The 25280-nt window shown below is 38.6% G+C and overlaps 6 protein-coding genes across 6 annotated transcripts; all 6 read right to left on the bottom strand.

The window, feature by feature from the left end:
- Positions 1-31: 31 nt before the first annotated feature.
- Positions 32-5266, bottom strand: LOC117619995 (ascorbate transporter, chloroplastic-like). Its single transcript, XM_034350078.1, has 11 exons — positions 4952-5266; positions 3727-4313; positions 3479-3586; positions 3039-3194; positions 2401-2616; positions 1586-1795; positions 1258-1395; positions 1055-1156; positions 868-933; positions 600-684; positions 32-469 (listed from the first exon to the last, which is right to left on the bottom strand). The coding sequence occupies exons 1-11, from the start codon at positions 5004-5006 to the stop codon at positions 372-374; spliced, it is 1821 nt and encodes a 606-aa protein (XP_034205969.1). The 5' UTR covers positions 5007-5266; the 3' UTR covers positions 32-371.
- Positions 5267-5826: 560 nt separating this feature from the next.
- On the bottom strand, positions 5827-7900 carry LOC117618711. The gene is made up of 5 exons (XM_034348415.1): positions 7499-7900; positions 7213-7418; positions 7010-7108; positions 6851-6924; positions 5827-6317 (listed from the first exon to the last, which is right to left on the bottom strand). The coding sequence occupies exons 1-5, from the start codon at positions 7794-7796 to the stop codon at positions 6092-6094; spliced, it is 903 nt and encodes a 300-aa protein (XP_034204306.1). The 5' UTR covers positions 7797-7900; the 3' UTR covers positions 5827-6091.
- Positions 7901-8618: 718 nt separating this feature from the next.
- Positions 8619-9551, bottom strand: LOC117619755 (receptor-like protein EIX2). Its single transcript, XM_034349783.1, has 2 exons — positions 8907-9551; positions 8619-8796 (listed from the first exon to the last, which is right to left on the bottom strand). The coding sequence occupies exon 1, from the start codon at positions 9531-9533 to the stop codon at positions 8910-8912; it is 624 nt and encodes a 207-aa protein (XP_034205674.1). The 5' UTR covers positions 9534-9551; the 3' UTR covers positions 8619-8796; positions 8907-8909.
- Positions 9552-10484: 933 nt separating this feature from the next.
- LOC117618296 (receptor-like protein EIX1) lies at positions 10485-16857 on the bottom strand. Its single transcript, XM_034347888.1, has 2 exons — positions 16401-16857; positions 10485-11611 (listed from the first exon to the last, which is right to left on the bottom strand). The coding sequence occupies exons 1-2, from the start codon at positions 16729-16731 to the stop codon at positions 10485-10487; spliced, it is 1458 nt and encodes a 485-aa protein (XP_034203779.1). The 5' UTR covers positions 16732-16857.
- Positions 16858-19562: 2705 nt separating this feature from the next.
- On the bottom strand, positions 19563-20605 carry LOC117619833 (receptor-like protein EIX2). Its single transcript, XM_034349878.1, has 2 exons — positions 19878-20605; positions 19563-19767 (listed from the first exon to the last, which is right to left on the bottom strand). The coding sequence occupies exon 1, from the start codon at positions 20502-20504 to the stop codon at positions 19881-19883; it is 624 nt and encodes a 207-aa protein (XP_034205769.1). The 5' UTR covers positions 20505-20605; the 3' UTR covers positions 19563-19767; positions 19878-19880.
- Positions 20606-21774: 1169 nt separating this feature from the next.
- Positions 21775-24409, bottom strand: LOC117618810 (probable glycerol-3-phosphate acyltransferase 8). The gene is made up of 3 exons (XM_034348542.1): positions 24029-24409; positions 23628-23940; positions 21775-22866 (listed from the first exon to the last, which is right to left on the bottom strand). The coding sequence occupies exons 1-3, from the start codon at positions 24346-24348 to the stop codon at positions 21991-21993; spliced, it is 1509 nt and encodes a 502-aa protein (XP_034204433.1). The 5' UTR covers positions 24349-24409; the 3' UTR covers positions 21775-21990.
- Between the last annotated feature and the right edge of the window lie 871 nt (positions 24410-25280).

Here is a 25280-nt window from a genome sequence, read left to right as displayed (position 1 = left end):
CACACACCAGCGCCGTAATCGGCGCTGTACATACGATGGAATGCGAGAAGCAATGTTACTGTGGAGAAATCCAGTAAGAAAGAACTTAGGTGGATGACATGCTATTAGCATTGCATGGGCAAAGCAAAAGGTTCATGGGGTGCAAATTACCCATAGGTTCTCTACATTAGAGCCATACACTGAAACTAAAGGCATTATTAACCTGTAAAAAGGGGGGTCTCCAGCCAACCCAGAGAGGGCCTCAGAAGTCGTTACAAAAACATTGATGGTGATATCTTAAAAACTAGTTTGCTCAGCCCGATTTCCCTTTCATGCGTTCGCATTTCTTCCATGTCGTCATAGCTTTCATTCCTTCCCATTCTTGCATTTCTCTAATCAAGGATTTTCTCTCCGGTTGAAAATAGGTTCCAGATTAATGTGCCTACGAGGTACAATGCAACAGCCACCTTGAATACATCATCCCAAGAACCTGCAGATATTAAAGTATGGGAAGTCAACACTGGAAACTGAAAATTGAAGTTTAAGAAGTCAATACAAAACTGGAAACCGGAAACTGAAAACTGCAGAAGAGAATGATTTAATTGAAGTATTAATTGTACCTCTTTGGAGTATGTACCCGGTTGCAGCTGTACCAAAGACACCAGCAAGAACTCCTGCTGTGTTTGACAGTCCCAGCAATACCCCCTGTAATTGTATTATAAGTTTGATTGCACAGGGTTCAGATAATTTGATTACTTCTTCAGGTATGTTGTTGGTAAAGAATTGAAAGCACAAATAACCTTATAAAATGACAGATTAGGAATTGATTATAGAAAATGGTATATATAGTTCATCAACTAGCCATATGTTCAGAATATAGCAACTCACAGAATAGCGAGGTCCAATGTCTTGATGATTGGAGTAGAGACCAGATTGTGAGAATGCATCAGATCCCTGTGAATAAGCAAGAGCGTATGAACAGATAACCCTACAAGTAATACTTACCAAACAACACATTTTAGAAGCATTGGAAATATATTCAAGCTCAGTCAAAGTAATAACAACTAGTTTTTACCTGACTGCATGCCATGCATAGTACTGCCATTGCAGGTGTCTTGACACGGCTCAGCTGAGAAAGAAAAAAGGCCGGTCCCAAAAACCCAATTGATTGCATGATCTGCAACAACAAACAGATTTGGAGGAAATCATTAGAAAAAGTAAAACTGGCAAGTCGGCACCTAAACCACATTCAATGCTTCAAGCAGTAATAGTCCTTGCCTTGCGAACTGTTGTCACAGAAAGACCTCTGCTGACAAGTGTATCTGCAATCCAGCCTCCTATATTTGCAAAAACAGCCATGGTCAACCATGGCAAGACACAGAAGAGTCCCGATTCAGTGAGGTTGAACTTCAAAACCTGAATATGCAAGATTAAAAATTAATCTACTTCTGGTTAAAATTGTTGAATTGCACAAGGATAGTAGAAAAAGTAGGATTTCATGTGAGACAGTACTTGAAGTTTCTGAATCCAAAGATTGCACAGAGATATGTAAGGGGGTGTTGTGTTGTGGGCATGTGGCTCATTTTTGGAGAAATCAATTCCTTACCTGATTGTAGTATGTAGGCATCCATGTCAATAGAATAAAGGTTCCCCAATTATGGCAAAAGTGGCAGATTATAAGAGCCCAAACAGGTGGTTTTGATAAAATTAGCTTCCAAGGAATGACGGTAACAGGTTCCTTAGATATGTTGCCACCCATGATAAGTTCTTTTTCCTCTGTGCTAAGCTCCGGATCTTCTTTTGGTGAGCTATATGCCTGAGGATTCAACATGCAAGAAAGGGCTTTTACAGTTAACGTTTATGGAACAGCATCTGAAGTGCAGCTTCAATCTGTTCATTCGTATTTTCCATACACGTCATGTCTATATAAGATTATATTTTAGTGGTGTCTGAAGAGTCACTAAGACGGATGGACATGAGAAACCACTGGTGTAAAACATTATATATGTTCACAAGACAAGTGACCTTATTAAGGATAATGCCCTATATTTTTACTTTAAATTGAACATTCAGTAGTAGTTCATTCACACAATCCCGGAAATGAAAAGGACATAAGAATATCACACCCAAAGCCTTCAAAACAAGTCTAGTTAACAAACTTTCATCAAATACAATTCTGAGTTAAAATTACATTGACCTAGAATCAAATATCATTGATTTTCTTTTTTCTTTTTTCTTTTTCTTTTTTCTTTTTGCAAATGAGTGCATTATTGAATATTGCACAGCCCAAACCAGAATACATACTAAAGATATGTAGATATATTCATTTTCTTCTCTTTACATAGTCTATCCTACCTAATCAAAAGTAGACAAGGTAATGCAACGATTTCCAATGAAAAAACTAAGGAAGCAAGAGCATACTTTTTTCAGCCATAATGCAAACCAGATACTACCAAGAGAGCCAAATGAGTAAAACACGGATGGCCATTTAAACTTCTGGATCAGAATAGGAGAAAAAGCCAACCCAGTGACAGAACCAAGATACATGCCACTATATACTAGTGAAAGTGCTCTGCTTCTCTCTGACACTGGAATCCACTTAGATAGTATATTATTCATTGCAGGCATAGCAACACCCTGTGGAAAGAAAAAGGGAAATTTGTTCAGCAATGAGAATCCTTAATTGGATTGTCAATTCCTATTTCAGGAAGGAAGCTGATATACGATAGATCTCAAATGCGAAAAAACTTAGGAAGCAAGATAAATTTGTATGTGCTAAGCCACAAAGGTGCATTGAGACAATTCCTAACCAATGAACCCGCCATGCAAATAAAAGCTCCTCATTCTTTTCAATTTTTAGGGGCTATCAAAACCAATGTAGTTTTTAGGTTAATTATTTGCTCCTGTCTTGTTTCTGCTCTTTGCACGGTGTTTCAGTTGTAAAGTTAGCCAAGTCAATTCCTAAGCAAAAAGGTACACTAGGAGAGTTTCTGATTTATATTCAAATGCAGAATAGTAGATGACCAGAGATCCAAAGCAAAGCATTTGAAAAGACAAACCTCACCAATCCCCATAAAAGCGCGCATAATAAGCAAAAAAGGAAGGCTGATTTTTGCTGCAATAGGTGTCAAAATTGTCGCTACTGACCACCAGACCACTCCGAAACCCAATACACGCTTCCCACCAATTTTATCTGCCCATATGCCTCCAAGAATCTATATGCAAGAGAAATCATAAAACTATTACAATCAGACAGGAGAATTGAGCGTGGAATTTCTAACATCATCTGGATAGGAAAAGAGATATATGCATACATCAGATTTGTAGCTTGAACACCAAATATATGGCCGAGCTAACTACTATGAATGAAACAGTATCCTCTAAACGATACAAGGACAGATCCATGATCACATACCTGCTAATGTGCGCATAGAAGATTGAGAATGAAAGTGTAATTTCTTTGAGTAAGGAAAAACACATTAGCTATACTGAGTCAAACCTGAGTAAGTAGGTAGCCCCAGAAAAAAGAGGACTGAATCAAGCCAACTGTTGCACTATCCCAGTTAAATTCCTGTGACATGGGAAGTATTGCAATGCTCATGTTTACCTACAATAAAAATTGAACTTTGTTAGCTGATTGAGATATATCAGATGAACAAATGAAAACAATAGAACATAAATTTCAAGTTTGCAATGCTTAGGCCAATGAGAAATAAAAACAATGATTATAAATAGAAAAATACTCACACGATCCATGTTGCACAATAGAAATGCTGTAAAACAAAGGAGTACAATCACCCAGCGCTTGGGAAATTGCTCCCACCAAGAAGATAGTTTAAGCACATTTCCATCTGCCAAAACAGCTTCACTAGACCCCTCTATTGATGACAGTGAGTCCACCTCTGGTTTTGTTATGTCATTATCCTCTGACTTGTAATAAGCACGGGTCCTGTTAACCTTAACATGTTCATACTTCTGGTATTGCCTGTTATCAAGCTTATCCAGCTTTCTTGATTGAATACAACTTCTAAATAAATGGTTTGAAGAAAGATAGCTTTTACATCTTCCTGTACTTCTTTGTTTAGTGATGATGCTGTGAGACCTTATACCAGATTGCAGAGACATTATTAGATAAAGGTCACCTTCATCATGCACCCTACCTGTTGGCTTCAGAATGTTTGCATCAGAACTAATTGCATGCAGATAAGGGCTATACGAGTTTCTAGATACAGAACCCCTTGGAGTACATAAATTTTGGTAAAATGTTTTCCCCTGATTGTACAGACGCTCTCCTTTGCGATGCACAACAGCGTGGTTTGTTTGACATACTTTCCCTGCCAATATCAAAGAGTTACAGATAGTAACAAAGGATTCGCCTCAGAAGCATCAAAATGAAGATAGTAAGCTATGTTGATCAGCATTCCCAAATTGTCCATCCCTCCATCTATTTCCAATTCGACATATAAATTGTCTAAATTTCTTCGGCCGAATTAAGCAAGTCCTTAATGAACTCAGAAAGATAAAAGCATTCCCAAAATTGCTCAGTACATATACTCATACATATATACATACGTCTGTGAAACAAGGAACCAGTATATTTAGGTTGGGAAAAGTTTACATGCACTGAAATTTATCACTGATTGGTGAATTGTTGAATTAAAGATAGACTTGGCTTAAATTACTACATTCCCTGAAAAATTCAGCAGCAAAATCAACAATTTGCTGCCGAAAATTTACCAACATAACCAGATTATGTACAGATAATGCAAAGCAGAAGAAGCAACATGCAACCAAATAAACAAATTCGTTCAGCTCACAAAAATGGAAATTCGGAAATAAAATAATCAAATTCAAACCACATGCATGCATGAATTCCATTGAGAAGCTACAATTCACAAAATGCAACAAAAATCAAAATACCAAAAACTAATAAGAACAAAAATATCAGGATAAGTTAGTGAAGCAACAGTACCTGAGTCGATAAAACAACCGAAATTCCGGTTCGAGATCAAACCGCCGATAGCCATTTTGCTCTGTATCTACTGATTGAAGCTAAGCTCAAACAATTAACTGTTTCAGCTCAACAAGCTCTCACACCATTTCAGAATTCAGGGTCCAGCAACCAAAAAGCTGAAAGACAGGGAGTGAAACGACAGTGTTTTCACGCTCTCTGTGTGTGCCTCGTTGCTTCTCAGTCGTTTTCACTCTCTCGAGCTTGAGAGGATAACCAGAGGCCTTTTTTTTCTCAAACAAACATTGCTTCCAGATTTTTTGCTTTTTTCTATTTTTCTATTTTTATTATTATTTAAACAAGCGGGAAGAATCTGAGTGGGCGTTATACTCGAAGGAAGATGGGTCGAGAGGCTGACACGTGGCGTATCATCCTCGTGAACGGAAGGGAAAAGGTCAAAGTTATCCAAATGCCCCTCCATGCAAGTCGGATATTCGGTTGCTTTTAGATAGGTGAAAGGATAATTAAAGAGCGAGAGTATGGGTAATTTCGGAAATTTTCAGAAATCTGGCCCTTGGTTTAAACCGCAAAAGTTGCTATTTGATTTTAACGAAACAAATTTTTTTGTTTTTCTTTTCTTTTAAAATTGTAATATTTTGTTATTTTATTGCGTTTATTTCTGTGTAAATTACACTCCGCATAATTTGTGGCCAACGTGGAATATTCGTACGCGAACGTCACATGTCATAAAATAATCTCACCTCCTCTTATTAGTGATGCTAAGACTGTCGACGTCATGGTTAAGACGAAAGACAATTGTTTGTGTGAGTCACGGTAACACCAATACAACCTAATTGGATTTCAAAAGCGCCCCGGACGCAATTCCGGCAAAGACAGAGAAGAAATTCGTCGAGATTTATTCAACTTCGAATACTATGATTATGTACATGAAAATGGTTTATAACTACAACAAGATTGTTGCTCTATGTAGTTCAAAATATATGAACACAGTTTCTTAACTCAATTTCTTGAACATCAGCCGTTGCAAACAAAGAACGACATACAAACAGGCAAATGGACAAAAATACGGCTACAGATTGTGATTTCATTGAAAAACAAAGGAAAATTGCCTAGGGTGCTTTCTAGTTTCTATGTTCAGATTCAGTACAGGTCCAAGGACTCTATCACCCGACGAGCTTGGATGTGAAGTGCGGTTAGTCTCTGCTCCGGATCAAGAGTTGAACCAAATTGACTGGCTGCCCATATCAAGGAAGCAGATTTCTCACCTAAAAGCCTCCTTATGTCTTCATGTACAGTTGCCAAGGGAGGCCTGTCCCTCCCATTTACATGCCCAATTAGCAGTAGCAAGAACTCTCCACATTTCAACCTAATCAGAAGTAAAAGATGTTGGCCTTCAGTGTCCATTAGATTAGCAAAGAAAAGACCTCAGCCTAGGCAGACAAATATTCAGAAACCCTGACTCTTTACTCATTTCTCGAAGAAGACCTCATTACACATTTTACGAAAATGAAAATGAGCAACAGGACATAGCTCAACTAAGCCTAGAATAAAAGAAAACATGGGATTTTTATCAAGACTCGTCTGATGCACAAGCCGAAAAATGGAACTGCTAATGATAAAGACGCAAGGATTTGGAAGAACCAAGTAGCACAGACAGCAATCATGTGGCTACCATAAACCTATTGTTGCACAAACTTTTACATTTACCCGACAATTTATCAATGAAACTACTCATTTCCCAGAATTCACCCTTCGAAAAACCACACTAAGTAGATAAAGCTTCAAACCACAACTCAGGGCAGTGAAGGCACCATCTCAACATATAATGTTAGATTTTATGCAATAACGGAGTTTAACATAAGAAACCAATCAATCAATCAGCATAAATTGAACAAAAACCTGAGGTTCTCATCAACTTGCTTGTCTCTAATGAGCTCTGCAACTTCCTCAATACCATGAAACGCTTCAAAATCCTGAACATTACACAAAAACAATGAAATTGTAAAATCCCATCACCAATCAGAAACCAAGCACAATGAGATTGAAGCTTGAACCTACCATTTGATTAGCTGATGAATCCAACATTATTGCAATCAAAGCATCCAAGCAAGCGCTTTGCTCAATCACCCCTCGAGTTGGCAGTATAGTCATCAACACCTACACAAACCCAATTACAAAAACAAAAACAAAAAACTTTCATACCTGAAATTCATAACTACTCCGTAGATTTTGGTTGAGCTTTTAGCTACATGGGTAACTACCTGAATGGCCTTGTGCTGATGAGCCAAGACCGCGCTATCTGGATGAAGCAGACAACAGCCCTCCAAAACTCGAAGCGCAAGCGAAACCTCAGAGTCGCTTGAAGGGCTCGTGATCTTCAGAGGCTCGACCCCGAAAATGTGATCCAAATTTCGCACGATCTCATCCTCCGCATCTTTCAGCGAGTTTTGAAACAGTACCGGCACCACTGTTCACCATTTTCATACAAATCAAAATCAATTTATCAGGAAATGAAAGCAAAAATTGAAATTTCTGATTTCGAATTACCTTGAAGCTCAGGGAGCGATTGGGTCTGAGAGAAGAGGTTGATGGTGGAATCGGACTCGGCGACTGATCGGAGGAACTTGAGGAGGCTGCGGAGGCCGCGGACTCGGAGGAAAGAGAACTCGGCGCGAACATCGCGCAGGCCGCTCCGGAGCGCGAGGGTGACCTCGCGGTACACTCTCTGCGTGGTCAACGAGTTGACCAGATCGCTGACGGCGGTCGCAGGAGGGTTTGAATCGGATTCCGCCGAGGCCTTCGGTGTTGTCGTTCCCTCACTCCATAGAGGCTTCTTCAAGTACATCGCTCAGTCTTCACTCTCTCACTAACGAGAATTCTTCCTGTTTGTTGCTCTTTACCTCCAGAAACGTTGTGATCAAAACGACGAAGCTCTTGGGCCCTTTGGCTCCGTAATACAAATAATACCCAAAATGGAACGACCACGTTTGGGTACGTCTCTGAGAGCACTTCCAGCGGTTCAAACTACTCGGACAGGAGGGGGCCCAAGCCCCAGGAGCGGGTTCCAGTGGGCTTCAGTTGCCGGGGCAATTGGTAGGTCCCATGTAACAGGGCAGGCCCAAAGGTAAAACGAGCCCGAACCTTTGTTTTTAAGAAAAATAAAAGTTTTTGAGTTCCACACTTGAATAGGATAGCAAACGAACGCTCCCTAAGGATTTGGTACTGAATTTGACAATTCTCAGTTTGGCTCTCAGCACATATAGAATGTTGCTCATAAGGTTTCGAACCACGAAAGTCAAAGCATCACTCAGTTCCATGATATTAAGATTTTGGTCATTTTTCAGCGAGATATGTTGTATTTGAATTCTTTGATTTGATTTCTTGTTCATTAAATGTTTCCAGTATATGAATTACTCTGGAAAAATGGAAGGAAAAAAAAATGATGTAAACTACACTGGGAGGAAAAAAGCTTGTAATTTGTGTACATAATACATAAAAGATTCCTGGTGTATTCTTTCTGATGAAAAACAGAGGATACCTATTCCTAATTGGCTTTCTGCTGAAAATAAAATTCATAGCAAAAAATTGTTTGGAGAAGTCCTATTCATAATTGCTTACAAACAAGACACACTAACAAATCATTTACCAAGGAAAATTCCCACTACATAATTGCTTAACAACAAAGATACAGTAACTAATCCTTATTAATATTAATACAAACAAAGCCAATCATTCAAACCAATACATGAAAACTTGTGCAGATATATCATTGCTTCCATGGCAACTATGCACTCTTCAAGTCAACAGAGGCATGGAGGTTGCCTCCAACTCCGAAGATGCTGGAGCTAAAGATACAAGCAAACAAGCACCCATAAGTTTTGATGAAAACCAAATTAAACAAAAATAGCTTAACTCCATATGTTTTGTTTAAAAACACAAGAATTCATGTACTTACAGCTTATCTATTCAGCATATCCTTGAGTTGCCGCTTGATCAAAGCTACTCTCACATAAAGCCAATCATTTAAACCATTCAAGAACTTGAAGTATGCGTATCTCCATGACCTCTTGAATATCAAAGTGCAGCAAACTCCCCAAAATCCAGCTGCAAACCCAACCCCCATACTGATGTAAAATCCCAGTGTTATAAGCTCATCCTTATCATCCTCTTGATTGCTCAAGTCAGTTTGCACATGTTGAGCAGCACACATCTTTTTAAGTGGAGCTCCACAGAGTTGAGGATTTCCAGCATAAACAGAGGGATCAAAGCTTTGGAGCTGAGTCCCAATTGGAATTTCACCAGATAAGTTGTTAAGTGACAAGTCCAAGAAATCGAGACGATCTATTCGAGCAAGGCTTGTTGGAATTCTTCCTTCTATCTGGTTCCTTGACAGATCAAGGGCCTCCAGTGACTGCAAGTTTCCAATCTCTGGAATGATTTGACCTGTTAATTGGTTTCCCGACAGGTTTAAAGAAACCAACTCAACAAGATGAGTGATTTCACTTGGAATCTCCCCTGTTAATATATTGCTTGACAAATCAATTCTCTTCACAAGCCCCAAAGTGTTTTTGTATGAGTACATTCTTCCTTTCCATATGAATGTTGCATCATCCTCATACATAGTTGTACCATCTGAATGTTCCAAAAAATGTGTGATTTCCAGACTTGATTTTCCTTTCTGAACCAGAGTAGTTAAATTGTTGAGGCATTTGGGTATGCTTCCAGAGATGTTGTTCATGGAAAAATCCAAAATTTGAATATGTGTTAGATGGCATATTTGTGCGGGCAAGCTTCCATTGAAGTGATTAGACGAAAGCATCAGGATAACCAACTTCCTTAAGCTAACCCCTAACCATTTAGGTATGGGTCCGGATAATTTATTGTCCCCAACATCAACGAGTTCTAAACTCGTGCAATTCTTCAACGACGAAGGCAATTGTCCCACAAATCTATTGCTTCTCAATTTGAGTGTTTCAATTCGAAATACGGAGCCTATTGTTGCAGGAATTTTCCCGGAGAAAGCATTGTAACTCAAATCTAGCATGACTAGATTTTCCAAATGTGTCAAGCAATCTGGAACTTCTCCAGAAACATTATTTCTTGAGAGGTCAAAAAAGAGTAAACCAATAGCTGCACTTGAACACAAGAACGAAATTGACCCTGAAAGATTATTATTAGAGAGATCCAGATATAAGGCCTTTGATAGAACTGAGGGGATTGGACCTTCCAACTTGTTCGAACTCAGATCAAGTCTGAGGTTGTTGAAAGAAGAATCTGTTTCCAATGTCAAATCTGGAAATGAACCTCTAATTTGGTTGCCTGTGAGATTCATAAATTCCACATTGCGACACAAACTCCAAAACCAACTTGGAAGGATGTCGGAAATTCCAGCATCAGAAATATCAAGGTATTTGATTTGTTTTTGAGTTTGAAGCCACTTTGGGAAATGCAGACCCATCTTGCAAGACCCAAATTTATGGAATACAGTTGGAAAGGAGGAATCCAATCAGCATGGATGTCTAAAACTAGTGAGTTAGAAGAATTTTGAGAAGACAGATCCAAATACTGTAATTTCGAGAGTGTTGAGAAATGAGTTTCTGAAATCACTCCTTCCAAAGAATTCATGTGGAAAATCAATAGTATTGAGCTTCGACATTCCCCCTATACTTTCAGGTATCCCTCCGCTTAATTGATTGTTATTAAGAAACAAGATTTCCAAAGATGAAAGGTTTGTAAGGTCAGGTAATGGCCCTGCAAGATCATTCCAAGAGAGAACCAAATCCCGTAATTTGGAGAGTTTTGAGAAATGAGTTCCTGAAATTACTCCACTGAATTTATTGTTATTTAGATTCAAGACTTCCAAAGATGAAAGGTTTGTAAGATCAGGTAATGACCCTGCAAGATTATTCAAACCGAGATCCAAAATCTCCAATGAGTTTTGAGCACATGTAGAGAATAATATTTGAACAAACTTAGAAAGTTGTCCACTCAGAATATTGCTTGAGAGATCCAATGATTGCAAACTACATATGCTGGCAAAAGAATGTGGGACCCATCCTTCAAGTTGGTTATTAGAGAGAGAAAGATATGCCAGAGAGCTCATATGTCCCAAAACATCAGGAATTGAACCGGCTAGAAAGTTATAAGTGAGGTCAAGATAAACAAGGCTAGTATTATAGTTGGACAACCATAGAAATATTGAAGTACTCAATTGGTTGGAAGAAAGGTCAACGCTAGCAAGAGATTTAGAAGAGTTTATGTAAGAAAGAGTGGAAAGAATTGGAGAAGGAAGATCACACTCCCATAGTGTCAAGTTTGTTAGTTCAGGAAGCTTATTAATGGCTTCCGGCCAATCGAAAACATTGCTGAGATTCGTGCCACTCAAGTCCAAATATCTTAATGACGAAAGAAGAGGAAGCCAATCAAGATTTTCTGCATTTGTAAAGTCATTAAAACTCAAGCCCAGATGCTGCAAGTTCGTAAGATTTCCGACCTGACTTGGAAACTTGCCTCCAAAATTAGTATTAGACAAATCAAGGTATCTTAAATTGGATAGAGAACCGATGAAATCTGGAATATGGCTCCCATAGAAATTAATATCATGAAGGTCCAAATAGTGTAAGTACTGCAACTCAATCAGTTTAGGACTAATCATCTTACCTTCCAAAGAATAATAAGGTTTGTCCATAACTTTGCGTGAAAGATCAAGTTGAAGAACATGACCTGTTTGGTTGCTACAAGAGACTCCTATCCATCTGCAACAATCTTGTTTCTGGATTTCTGAACCCCATGAAGAAAGGACATCGAACTCATCCACCAGGCCACGTTTGAATGCAAGGAGTGCTTGCCTTTCCTTCTCTATGCACCTCCCGGTCACGTTAGCATCCCTGTGCTTGCGACTAACTTCTCCGCCTTGGACGCACTGCAGCAAAAGCAGCGCAAATGCAAGTAAGAGTTTCAAGCACATCCGGTGACTCTGCATGTTAATAGATTCAAATGCGAGATCAACACGATTCAATTAAGAGGCACAACTATTTAGCGTTTATGACTGCAAGATTCAAATGGGAGAAAACGAAGTCGAAGTCTTTAATGACTGGAATTGACTCAAAGTCTTTCAACCCTGTTGCTGTTTGCTTTCCTAGAACGATAAAGCATGAACGGTAGAAACGTGGCCCTGGGGGAGCGAAGTCTTCCCTTGACTTAAGTTTTGATATAAAAAGCATATCTTTAATAATTCAGATTTCTTTTAATGTGTCAAGACATGTCAAACTTTTACCAACATCAGAATTTTTTTAAATGAATTATTTTTTTAGTGAATGATACGATTGGGAGTGTGAGATATTGCAAAAGATGAGCATGTATTAATTTTATTTATGTCTGCAAAAAATATTGATATTGCAAAAGATGAGATATTGATATTGCCAAAAATAAGAAAAAGTGAAGAATATAGCTGAAGATTCAAGTTAATATCAGGCACAATTGTTACTTGTACCCCTAAATGCCAAAACGACGATAGGCACTCCAAAAAACAACACAAGGTATATATATGTTGCTAGTACTATATAAATTGGTAAAACTGAATAAAACTGATGGTCATTTTTATAGGGGTTTTAAGGTATTCTGAGTTTAAAATCCCTTAAACTCGTAGTTACCAACCTCAAAGTTAGGGAGATGGAGCCACTACCTAAGGAAATAACCAGCATTTTCATACTTTTCTTGCTACTAAATCATAGATGTACATCATTCATCAAGAAAAATCATTAGGAATTAATGCTTATTGCGTGGTTTGTCTTATCGCATGAATGACATGCCTCAGGAAGCTCTGAACGATGCAATGCAATCTCAAGTAATTTCCCCAATATGGTACATTGCATCTTATCTTCAGGCTGCTGCTCTGTCTGCCCTTGTAATGGACAACGAACGACTGAAGCCAAAAGGAACTCTGCAGCTGGAAAGAAGTGAAAACCAAGGGTCTGGTACTTAATTTGACAATTCTCAGTTTGGCTCTCACTGAGCACATATAGATGTTGCTCTTAAGGTTTTGAATCACGTAAGTGAAAGCTTCACTCAGTTCCATGATATTAAGATTTTGGTCATTTTCCAGCAAGATATGTTGTATTTGAATTCTTTGATTTGATTTGATTTCTTGTCAATTAAATGTTTCCAGTATATGAATTACTCTGGAAAAACGGGAAGAAAAAAAAACAGTGGGAGGAAAAAAGCTTGTAATGTGTGTACTCTTTCTGATGAAAAACAGAGGATACCTATTCCTAATTGGCTTTCTGCTGAAAATAAAATTCATAGCAAAAAATTGTTTGGAGAAGTCCTATCCATAATTGCTTACAAACAAGACACACTAACAAATCATTTACCAAGGAAAATTCCCGCTACATAATTGCTTAACAACAAAGATACAGTAACTAATCCTTATTAATATTAATACAAACAAAGCCAATCATTCAAACCAATACATGAAAACTTGTGCAGATATATCATTGCTTCCATGGCAACTATGCACTCTTCAAGTCAACAGAGGCATGGAGGTTGCCTCCAACTCCGAAGATGCTGGAGCTAAAGATACAAGCAAACAAGCACCCATAAGTTTTGATGAAAACCAAATTAAACAAAAATAGCTTAACTCCATATGTTTTGTTTAAAAACACAAGAATTCATGTACTTACAGCTTATCTATTCAGCATATCCTTGAGTTGCCGCTTGATCAAAGCTACTCTCACATAAAGCCAATCATTTAAACCATTCAAGAACTTGAAGTAGGCGTATCTCCATGACCTCTTGAATATCAAAGTGCAGCAAACTCCCCAAAATCCAGCTGCAAACCCAACCCCCATACTGATGTAAAATCCCAGTGTTATAAGCTCATCCTTATCATCCTCTTGATTGCTCAAGTCAGTTTGCACATGTTGAGCAGCACACATCTTTTTAAGTGGAGCTCCACAGAGTTGAGGATTTCCAGCATAAACAGAGGGATCAAAGCTTTGGAGCTGAGTCCCGATTGGAATTCCGCCAGACAAGTTGTTAAATGACAAGTCCAATAAACCAAGACGGTCTATCCGAGCAAGGCTTGTTGGAATTCTTCCTTCTATCTGGTTTCTTGATAAATCAAGGACATCCAGTGACTGCAAGTTTCCAATCTCTGCAGTTATTTGACCTGTTAATTGGTTTCTCGACAGGTTTAAAGAAACCAACCCAACCAGATGAGTGATTTCACTTGGAATCTCTCCTGTCAATCTATTGCTTGACAAATCAATTATCTTCACAAGCCCCAAAGTGTTTTTGTATGAGTACATTCTTCCTTTCCATATGATGGTTGCATTATCCTCATACGCAGGTGTACCATTTAAATTTTCCAAAACATGTATGATTTCCAGACTTGATTTCCCTTTCTGAACCAGAGTAGTTAAATTGTTGAGGCATTTGGGTATGCTTCCAGAGATGTTGTTCATGGAAAAATCCAAAATTTGAATATCTGTTAGATGGCATATTTGTGCGGGCAAGCTTCCATTGAAGTGATTAGACGAAAGCATCAGGATAACCAAGTTCCTTAAGCTAACCCCTAACCATTTAGGTATGGGTCCGGATAATTTATTGTCCCCAACATCAACGAGTACTAAACTCGTGCAATTCTTCAACGACGAAGGCAATTGTCCCACAAATCTATTGCTTCTCAATTTGAGTGTTTCAATATGAAATAGGGAGCCTATTGTTGTAGGAATTTTCCCCGACAAAGCATTGTAACTCAAATCAAGCACGACTAGATTCTCCAAATGTGTCAAGCAATCTGGAACTTCTCCAGAAACATTATTGCTTGAGAGGTCAAGAAAGCTTAAACCAATAGCTGCACTTGAACACAAGAACGAAATTGACCCTGAAAGTTTATTATGAGAGAGATCCAGATATGAGGCTGTTGATAGAACTGAGGGGATTGGACCTTCCAACTTGTTCGAACTCAAATGCAGTTCAGGGGAATATGAAAATTCCAATGTCAAATTTGCAAATGAACCTCTAATTTGGTTGCCTGTGAGATTCATAAATTCCACATTGCGACACAAACTCCAAAACCAACTTGGAAGGATGTCGAAAATTCCAGCATCAGAAATATCAAGGTGTGATAAATCTTTTTGAGTTTGAAGCCACTTTGGGAAATACGGACCCATCTTGTATGATGGCAAACTTAAAAGGTCCAGTTGGAAAGGAGGAATCCAATCAGCATGGACGTCTAAAACTAGTGAGTTAGAAGAATTTTGAGAAGATAGATCCAAAACTAGTAATTTGGAGAGTTTTGAGAAATGAGTTTCTGAAATCACTCCTTCCAAAGAATTCATGTGAAAATCAATAGTATTGAGCTTCGACATTCCCCCTATACTTTCAGGTATCCCTCCGCTTAATTGATTGTTACCAAGATTCAAGACTTCCAAAGATGAAAGGTTTGTAAGGTCAGGTAATGACCCTGCAAGATCATTCCAAGAGAGATCCAAATCCTGTAATTTGGAGAGTTTTGAGAAATGAGTTCCTGAAATTACTCCTTCCAAAGAATTCATGTGAAAATCAATAGAATTGAGCTTCGACATTCCCCCTATACTTTCAGGTATCCCTCCGCTTAATTGATTGTTATTTAGCCACAAGACTTCCAAAGATGAAAGGTTTGTAAGATCAGGTAATGACCCTGTAAGATTATTCAATCTGAGATTCAAAATCTCCAATGAGTTTTGAGCACATGTAGAGAATAATATTTGAACAAACTTAGAAAGTTGTCCACTCAGAATATTGGTGTCGAGATCCAATGATTGCAAATTACATATGCTCGCAAAAGAATGCGGGACCCATCCTTCAAGTTGGTTATGAGAGAGAGAAAGATATGCCAGAGAGCTCATATGTCCCAAAACATCAGGAATTGAACCAGCTAGAAAGTTACGAGCGAGGTCAAGATAAACAAGGCTGGTATTATAGTTGGACAACCATAGAAATATTGAAGTACTCAATTGGTTGGACAAAAGGGCAACGCTAGCAAGAGATTTAGAAGAGTTTATGTAAGAAAGAGTGGAAAGAATTGGAGAAGGAAGATCACAGTCCTCTAGTGTCAAGTTTGTTAGTTCAGGAAGCTTATTAATGACTTCCGCCCAATTGGAAACATTGTTGAGATTCACCAAACTCAAGTCCAAATATCTTAATGACGAAAGAAGAGGAAGCCAATCGAGATTTTCTGCATTTGTAAAGTAATTAGAACTCAAGTCCAGATGCTGCAAGTTCGTAAGATTTCCGACCTGACTTGGAAACTTGCCTCCAAAATCACTCGAAGACAGATCAAGGTATCTTAAATTGGATAGAGAACCAATGAAATTTGGAAATTGGCTCCCATTAAAATTAATCCCATGAAGGTCCAAATGGTGTAAATACTGCAACTCAATCAGTTTAGGACTAATCATCTTACCTTCCAAAGAATAATAATTCCATGAATGTGCGCCCACAACTTTGTTTGAAAGGTCAAGTTGAAGAACATGACCTGTTTGGTTGCTACAAGAGACTCCTATCCATCTGCAACAATCTTGTTTCTGAGCTTCTGAACCCCATGAAGAGAGGAGATCGGACTTATCCACCAGGCCACGTTTGAATGCAAGGAGTGCTTGCCTTTCCTTCTCTATGCACCTCCCGGTCACGGTAGCATCCCGGTGCTTGCGACTAACTTCTCCGCCTTGGACGCACCGCAGCAAAAGCAGCGCAAATGCAAGTAAGAGTTTCAAGCACATCCGGTGACTCTGCATGTTAAAAGATTCAAATGCGAGATCAACACGATTCAATTAAGAGGCACAACTATTTAGCGTTTATGACTGCAATATTAGGTCGGAGATACAGGGGAAAAAACGAAGTCTTTAATGGCTGGAATTGACTCAAAGTCTTTCAACCCTGTTGCTGTTTGCTTTCCTAGAACGATAGAGCATGAAAGGTAGAAACGTGGCCCTGGGGGAGCGAAGTCTTCCCTTGACTTAAGTTTTGATATAAAAAGCATATCTTTAATAATTCAGATTTCTTTTAATGTGTCAAGACATGTCAAAATTTTACCAACATCAGAATTTTTTTGAATGAATTATTTTTTTAGTGAATGATACGATTGGGAGTGTGAGATATTGCAAAAGATGAGCATGTATTAATTTTATTTATGTCTGCAAAAAATATTGATATTGCAAAAGATGAGATATTGATATTGCAAAAAATAAGAAAAAGTGAAGAATATAGCTGAAGATTCAAGTTAATATCAGGCACAATTGTTACTTGTACCCCAAAATGCCAAAACGACGATAGGCACTCCAAAAAACGACACAAGGTATATATATGTTGCTAGTACTATATAAATTGGTAAAACTGAATAAAACTGAGGGTCATTTTTATAGGGGTTTTAAGGTATTTTGAGTTTACAATCCCTCAAACTCGTAGTTACCAACCTCAAAGTTAGGGAGATGGAGCCACTACCTAAGGAAATAACCAGCATTTTCATACTTTTCTTGCACGCTACTAAATCATAGATGTACATCATTCATCAAGAAAAATCATTAGGAATTAATGCTTATTGCGTGGTTTGTCTTATCGCATGAATGACATGCCTCAGGAAGTCTTCCCTTGACTGAAGGTTAAATTCTTATTGTATTCTCTTCTCTTGTAGGGAAATTGTACTCATTCTGGCTATTAGAATTAGTTTCAGAAATAACAAAATATGCTTGTAACATCTTATCTGCTAAGTCTTATAGGAATGAGTGAAATTGGTAGTTCATAAACAGTCGCAAAATTAGTGGATTTGATCCTAGTAAAGCCTTTGTTGCTACTTTATTTGTATGTGTTATCCTGCTAACAGTTTCTTCCACTCGCAGTTCATTGATGTTGGAACCATGGTTTCTCCAACAATTTTTAACCCCCGTGAATGACATGCCTCAGGAAGCTCTGAACGGTGCAATGCAATGTCAAGTAATTTCCCCAATATGGCACATTGCATCTTATCTTCAGGCTGCTGCCCTTTCTGCCCTTGTAATGGACAATGAAGGAGGGTACTACGATTGAAGCCAAAAGGAACTCTGCAGCTGGAAAGAAGTGAAAACCAAGGGTCTGGTACTGAATTTGACAATTCTCAGTTTGGCTCTCAGCACATATAGATGTTCCTCTCTTGCCCAACTAGCAAGAAAAATAAAATTATTGCTTCTAGACTGTCCTCTTTTTCAGTTGGCCAATTGTTTGCTTTTTCAGCATTGTTATTTATTTTTCTACGTGACAGCTTTGTTTGTTCAAGTGAGACTTTAAATTTGTTTTGTTGTTTCATGATGCCTAAGAAATTTCTATTTAGGTTCGCATGCATAAATATCTAGAGTATGTTGCATTATAGAATGATTGAGAAATGTTTGTTTTCTTGACCAACTTGTGTTGCTTTAGTCATACGTCGGATGGTCAATCATGATCCAATATTCAAACAAAATATCACTTATTCTAGAAATACAGACAAAAAACATTTAATTAATTTAATGATTTTATTTCACCGTTTAATTACAAAATTTTAATTCATAATCTGATAATGTACCATGTCAAGCTATTCGGCAAGAAAACTAGTAAAAAAAATTCGGAATGTCACGTTTTAAAATATTTCAATAATTATAAAAATTGAGTATGTTAGCCCAAATGATCATTAGTATATTTAAAGAAATATTTAAAGATAATAATTTACTTTTTGTTTGCAAGGGCTAACAGCTAATTATACAATGAATACCAGCAATATTGAGATTATTATCTTTAATTTGTTTGTAATGCCTTGAATTGCAAGTTGGCCGAAGACCCCAAGCCAAGACTAAGAATAATAAAATCCAAGACTCTGAAAATGAAGACAGTGAAAAAGGAAATTTCCAAGAAAGTCCACCCAGTGGAAACATATATGAACAAAAACTAGCGGGTCATTGGGGATGACACATTTTTCTAATTCTTGACTTATTCTTTGTATTCTTTTCCATACGGTATTAATGCTCGTCTTCCCTTATGGAAGTACGAGTTCTTATTTTTATGTCAATTATAGTTTGACATATGTGTATTCCTTTTATGTTTTTGATGCATTATTTTTACATATATGTCAAACTGTAATTTACAGGAAGTATGAATGTCTTCTTATAGGGAATGAGGGAAGCAATGTCCGTACGAGATTAATTGCACTAGTTGTAATTCTTGACCTATTCAATGAACAAAATATATGAATAAATATCCAAATAATAATTTTTTATAATACATGAGCATGTTTGAGAGTGCTTTCAAAAGCGCTCGCCCTTATTAGAAATACTCAGAATTATTAGTTAAAAGTCCAAATGTCTCATGAAGAAACACCTACGAGCTCATATATCACATATTAAATTGAAAATTCATTATAGCAAGAGGACGTTTATGTTTTGAACTCATTGGCTCACTTTGTAAGACTCTTGGAATAACGTCTTGCGCAGGCTAACATATTTAAAATTAATATGTTTATTTTGTTGGTAGAACTTTTAGTCGAACTAGATGCATTTTATGGATATTGATTTTATAAAATTTATGGTTCAATAATTTTACAAACAAGACACACTAACAAATCATTTACCAAGGAAAATTCCCGCTACATAATTGCTTAACAACAAAGATACAGTAACTAATCCTTATTAATATTAATACAAACAAAGCCAATCATTCAAACCAATACATGAAAACTTGTGCAGATATATCATTGCTTCCATGGCAACTATGCACTCTTCAAGTCAACAGAGGCATGGAGGTTGCCTCCAACTCCGAAGATGCTGGAGCTAAAGATACAAGCAAACAAGCACCCATAAGTTTTGATGAAAACCAAATTAAACAAAAATAGCTTAACTCCATATGTTTTGTTTAAAAACACAAGAATTCATGTACTTACAGCTTATCTATTCAGCATATCCTTGAGTTGCCGCTTGATCAAAGCTACTCTCACATAAAGCCAATCATTTAAACCATTCAAGAACTTGAAGTATGCGTATCTCCATGACCTCTTGAATATCAAAGTGCAGCAAACTCCCCAAAATCCAGCTGCAAACCCAACCCCCATACTGATGTAAAATCCCAGTGTTATAAGCTCATCCTTATCATCCTCTTGATTGCTCAAGTCAGTTTGCACATGTTGAGCGACACACATCTTTTTAAGTGGAGCTCCACAGAGTTGAGGATTTCCACCATAAACAGAGGGATCAAAGCTTTGGAGCTGAGTCCCGATTGGAATTCCGCCAGATAAGTTGTTAAATGACAAGTCCAATAAACCAAGACGGTCTATCTGAGCAAGGCTTGTTGGAATTCGTCCTTCTATCTGGTTTCTTGATAAATCAAGGACATCCAGTGACTGCAAGTTTCCAATCTCTGAAGTTATTTGACCTGTTAATTGGTTTCTCGACAGGTTTAAAGAAACCAACCCAACAAGATGAGTGATTTCACTTGAAATCTCTCCTGTCAATCTATTGCTTGACAAATCAATTATCTTCACAAGCCCCAAAGTGTGTTTGTATGAGTACATTCTTCCTTTCCATATGATGGTTGCATTATCCTCATATTGAATTTCATCAATAGTATAAGAAATATCAGAAGAATATGGTGCTGCGGCGGCAACGGCGGCAGGATGTTCGATGTCCAAACTTGGATTTCCTTTCTGAGCCAAAGTAGTTAAATTGTTGAGGCATTTGGGTATGCTAATGTAGTTACAGCTATTTTCTGGTCTGTTGAGAATAAATTCAGATGATACACTCTCACTTAATTAACAAAGGCTTTAAATGGTTTGTTCTTCATTCAAATGTGAACTAGAAAACCGCCAAATCATAAACAAAAGAATATGAGAAACTACTTTCTTGGACTATCATATTAAATCATATTCTCAATGATGATTGCTATATGTGATGCAAAAACTATGATATGTCGATGGAACATTCTTGTTTGATTTGTTTATGCTTTTCTATGCTCTTCTCTTTTGATTCATACTTTTCTGTTGGATCCTATTTTATTGCACTTAAGTTCATTTCAGTCTTTTTCAGTTTATATACAAAAAGCTGTTAAACCACCATCCATCATGCGTTTTATTCCATCATAATTGAGATATGAAAGTCCTCTTCATTGAGGCATAGAAAAGAACCTATTTAAACCCAAATTCCCCTCTTTCTTTAGAGCACAGTGGCTTTGATTAGAAGAAAAGATCACAAGAGCGCAATACATCCACAGTATAAACACCATTCTATTCCCTCTTTCTACTAGAAGAGTATCACTAGTAGTGGCAAGTTTATCGCAATCCCCCAAGGAATAGTCTCTGAGCCCATCTCAGGCCCAGGTCTCTTTTAATCCATTTCCTTGACACGCAACCAAAGCCGATAGTTGCCAAAGTACAGCCTGCTAGCTGCCCAGTGGGACTAATCTTGTATATATGGTCAATAAAACTCGCAGGAAACTCTATTTGAATGACACTACTCCCCCACCAATGAATCTTTCCAACGAAACCAATGCTGCTGCTGCTGCTGCTGATGAAATTGAAGTTGAAGATATTCAGGTTCAGGCAGCACAGCCTAAACAAGCATCATTGGAACAGCTAATGATCCATATGCTAGAAAAATGGATAACCAAGCTAAGGCTTTCCAAAGTTGGCAGGAAACTTATGGTCGAGCGAGCAACGGCTTCACCACGCCGAGGAAACAACACCCCAAGAGATGCTAAGCTTGTTGAGATACCAGCAGGAACATCAAACTGGTTTCGAGGCCATACTAGTGGCCTGGGATTTCTCGACCGATATTTTCTCTCCAATGTCAAATAAAACAGCCCGGAGGAATATAAATATTAAATATTATAATAGATTAACATAACAACAAGAAACAACTTCATATGGATGGAGCCTTAATCAATCACATTATCCAAATTCACATCAAACTTCTCTACACTTAAGACCAATATACCCTTCTCAACACAATATCTCTTCTCCTATCACTGCAAATGACCAAAATACCCTCCCACATCACGCACCTTCACTTCTTTGCATTGTACATAGACTCCACCTTGCCATCATTCCCCCCCAGTAACAAATACTTGTCCTTCCTCGTCAATCCAGTGCGCTCAAACCCCAGCACATCGCCCAACACCTTCTGCACATAATTCGCCACCTCAATCGCCGACTTCCCAGCCTTGCACGACATGTCACTCGGCAACCGGTCCAGAAACGTCGCCTCGTAAGTGGGCCTCGGGTTCATGAAGAAGAAATACGGGTCCCAGAACTTGACCCCGCGCACCGTGGTCCCGTAGAACATGTTCTGCTTGCAGTTGACCGCCACGGGAACGATCCTATCGCTCATCTCTGCGAACAGAGCACTGAATCGCAGCAAGAAGGGCTCGCGACACGTGGTGCCCTCAGGGCACACCACGAGGTCTCCCTTCTGGAGAAGCGCTGATAAGCGGGCAGCGTCAGCCTCACGATCGCGGGTCAAAGCAATGGTTGGGATTGGCGAGAGAAACCTCGAGAGCCGGCTTACGCTGTATGACACACACGAGACTTTGCGTCCGAGCGCAATGGCGATGATGATCGGGTCGAGCGCTGTACGGTGATTGCACACGAAGAGGTTGCCGGGTGTCCCGGGAGAGGGCGGTGGGGGCCGGTTGCCGCGGATCACGAGCTTGATCCCCAGCATTGCGTAGGTGTACGTTACGATGCGCTCGGGGAGAGGGAGGTTGATGTACACACGCATTATACAGAGGATGAAGCCAAATGGCAGCCAGAGATACGTTAGGATGGCGTTGAGTGGGTCCGGGCGCTGCACTAGGCGTCCATCATGGAAAATTATTTGGCTCTTGAGACGGTTTTTGGAGACTGGACGGGCTGATTTGCTTGGGTGCACCATGTAGCCCTCCTGCCCAACATTTGATTGGCCACACCAGAGTCAGCAAAAATTCACATGAAACAGCTGAATAAATTAAAGGAGCCAATCTTATTTCAAATTAAAATCAGATATAAATTCCACCAACCAGCACATGGTATTTATGATATAATTTAATTAAAATGTAATATATTTTTTAAACTCAAAAAGTAATACACAGTCGTGACAAATCTTACATCCATACGAATCAAACTTAACACGAAAGCTCGTATCAAAATGAAGATAATAAAACCAAATATAAGTATTATCATTCAACTGCTCCTTTTTAGCCAAAGAATTAAAAAACCATATTAGCTTATTTATAAATTTGCTGAATAGATATCTGATCATAATTATGGAACAAGTTTCAAATGTCTTAGAATAATTATCCGCAGTGAATTCAACATGGTATATAGGCATACTTGTAACTAGAGTTTTATTATTATTCTTTTTTAGACTTGACGATAAGATTCCTTGCTTAAAATGTTTAAAGGAGATGCAGTAGGTTATGATCATTTGATGGTTGCATTTCCAAATTATGCATTAACAATAATTGACTTAATGATTTCCTTTCCTTACCATCACAGATTCACAATTCCATTGAATGGACAACATACAATTTTAGCTGGCAAGTAGTTGGGGAAGTTAAATTATGTGGGTCCCATGCTTTTACTAACAAATTAGAAAGGAAAAAAAACCAAAATAAATGAAATAATTCAGCAAAAATGTGAAGTAGCAGAAGTGCTAGTACTGACCTTGCAAAGTGACATGTAATCATGGTCGGAGCTCCGATCTCCAATCCCAAGATCCGGAACTTCGTCGCCGAACTCCTTCAGAACCGCCAAACGCTTCAATTTCCCAACTAAAACCCCCGGCTTCTTCACAAACCCGGTAGCCTTCTTCGTCTTGGGGTTCACCTCGATCTCCGTGCCCAGCACCTTATCGCCGCCCAAAAAATCCTTCACGAACGGCTCCACCATCACCGTCGGATTCGCAGTCACCACCACCTTCCTCTTGCACTTGTCAAACACCTCAAAACTCTCCGCCCTCACGTCCGCGGCATAAAACCTGATCAATTCAAAAAATTAAATAAAAAAATGTCAAATTTAAATGTTTATATTCAAATGAAATTGCTTTTTATTTGATTTTTGTGTACCGGGGGAGGACGGCGCGGGAGGCGAGCTCGATGTCGCGGATTTTGAGGCCTGAGAAGGAGATGAAGATGAGGATTTGGATGCCGAGGGCTTCGGAGAAGAAGAAGTAGGAGATGATGATGAGAGGGAGGGAGAGGAGGAGGACGAGGCCTCGGAGCAGACTGCCGGCTTCAATGGCGACGAGCATGAAGTAAGGGAACGAGCTCCGGGAGATGAGGAGCGTGCCGTCGAGGTCGGCCGCGATCGACTCGTACGACGCCGTTTCGCTCGTGTCGCACGCCGTAATGGACCGGAAGCTCCGCCGTTGCTTCTGCGACGACATCGTTTGGGAAACTGAAGCCTCTCTTTCTTTTCTCTCTTTCTCTGCGTCTGCTTTTTGAGCGAGGGATGGTGTGAGATAGAAGGCGGGGGTTTTAAATGAGGGAGTTGGGGTTGAAGTTACCGTGCTGTCCCTGCTTGCTGGGTCTACAAATTAATTAACGCAGGGAAGTATTTTTCTTGTTTTGGCTGGAAATGTGGTTGGGGTTGAAAATGTGCATGAGAATATTGCACATTGATGCGTCATGGGTCTACATAAAATTCCCATTTATTTAATTATTTGCATAATTTAATCAACATTGTTTGGATTCTTTTTATGTGCAAATTACAGTCTAACATATATACGCACGAAAATACATTTTTTTTTATAAATATAAATATGAAACTGTAATTTGTAAGTACGGATATTCAGCCACTTAGGGCCAGTTTGGCATTGCTGTGCTGTGAAAATAATCGCTGTCAGATTTGCTGTGAGAGAAATCGGCTGTGAGAGAAAGCAGTTTGGCGTTTGGTTAAATTTTTGTTAAAAGTGGTGTTAGTAGTGATTTTATGCATAATCAGAATATGATTGCCGCATAATCATTAAATCCAGCCCCTTTTCGAAACTGATTCCTGCATAATTAGAAAATGAAAGCACCTCATTAGCTGCTTTCCTTTATAGCTTTCTCACACAGCAATTTTTAACAATAAGTGATTTTCTCATAGTTTACCAAACGGGTTGGGCTTCTCAAAATTTTTTTAAAATCACTTATTACCCCAAATAAGCAATACCAAACGGGCACTTAGTTGTTTATTATCCCTGTAGGGGTAAAAGATATTACACCCATCGCTTTCATGTTTTTCATGTTCTAGATGAATCACATGCACTCTCTGTTTATAGTGAGAACAAAACAATAATGTTATAAGACAGTTCACATTGACGATCGCCTCTCTAAC

Source organism: Prunus dulcis, chromosome 2 (assembly GCF_902201215.1).
Source record: "Prunus dulcis chromosome 2, ALMONDv2, whole genome shotgun sequence".
NCBI classification, from domain to species: domain Eukaryota; kingdom Viridiplantae; phylum Streptophyta; class Magnoliopsida; order Rosales; family Rosaceae; genus Prunus; species Prunus dulcis.
The sequence above is the reverse complement of the archived record's forward strand: the minus strand, read 5'-3'. Positions and strand labels throughout refer to the sequence as shown.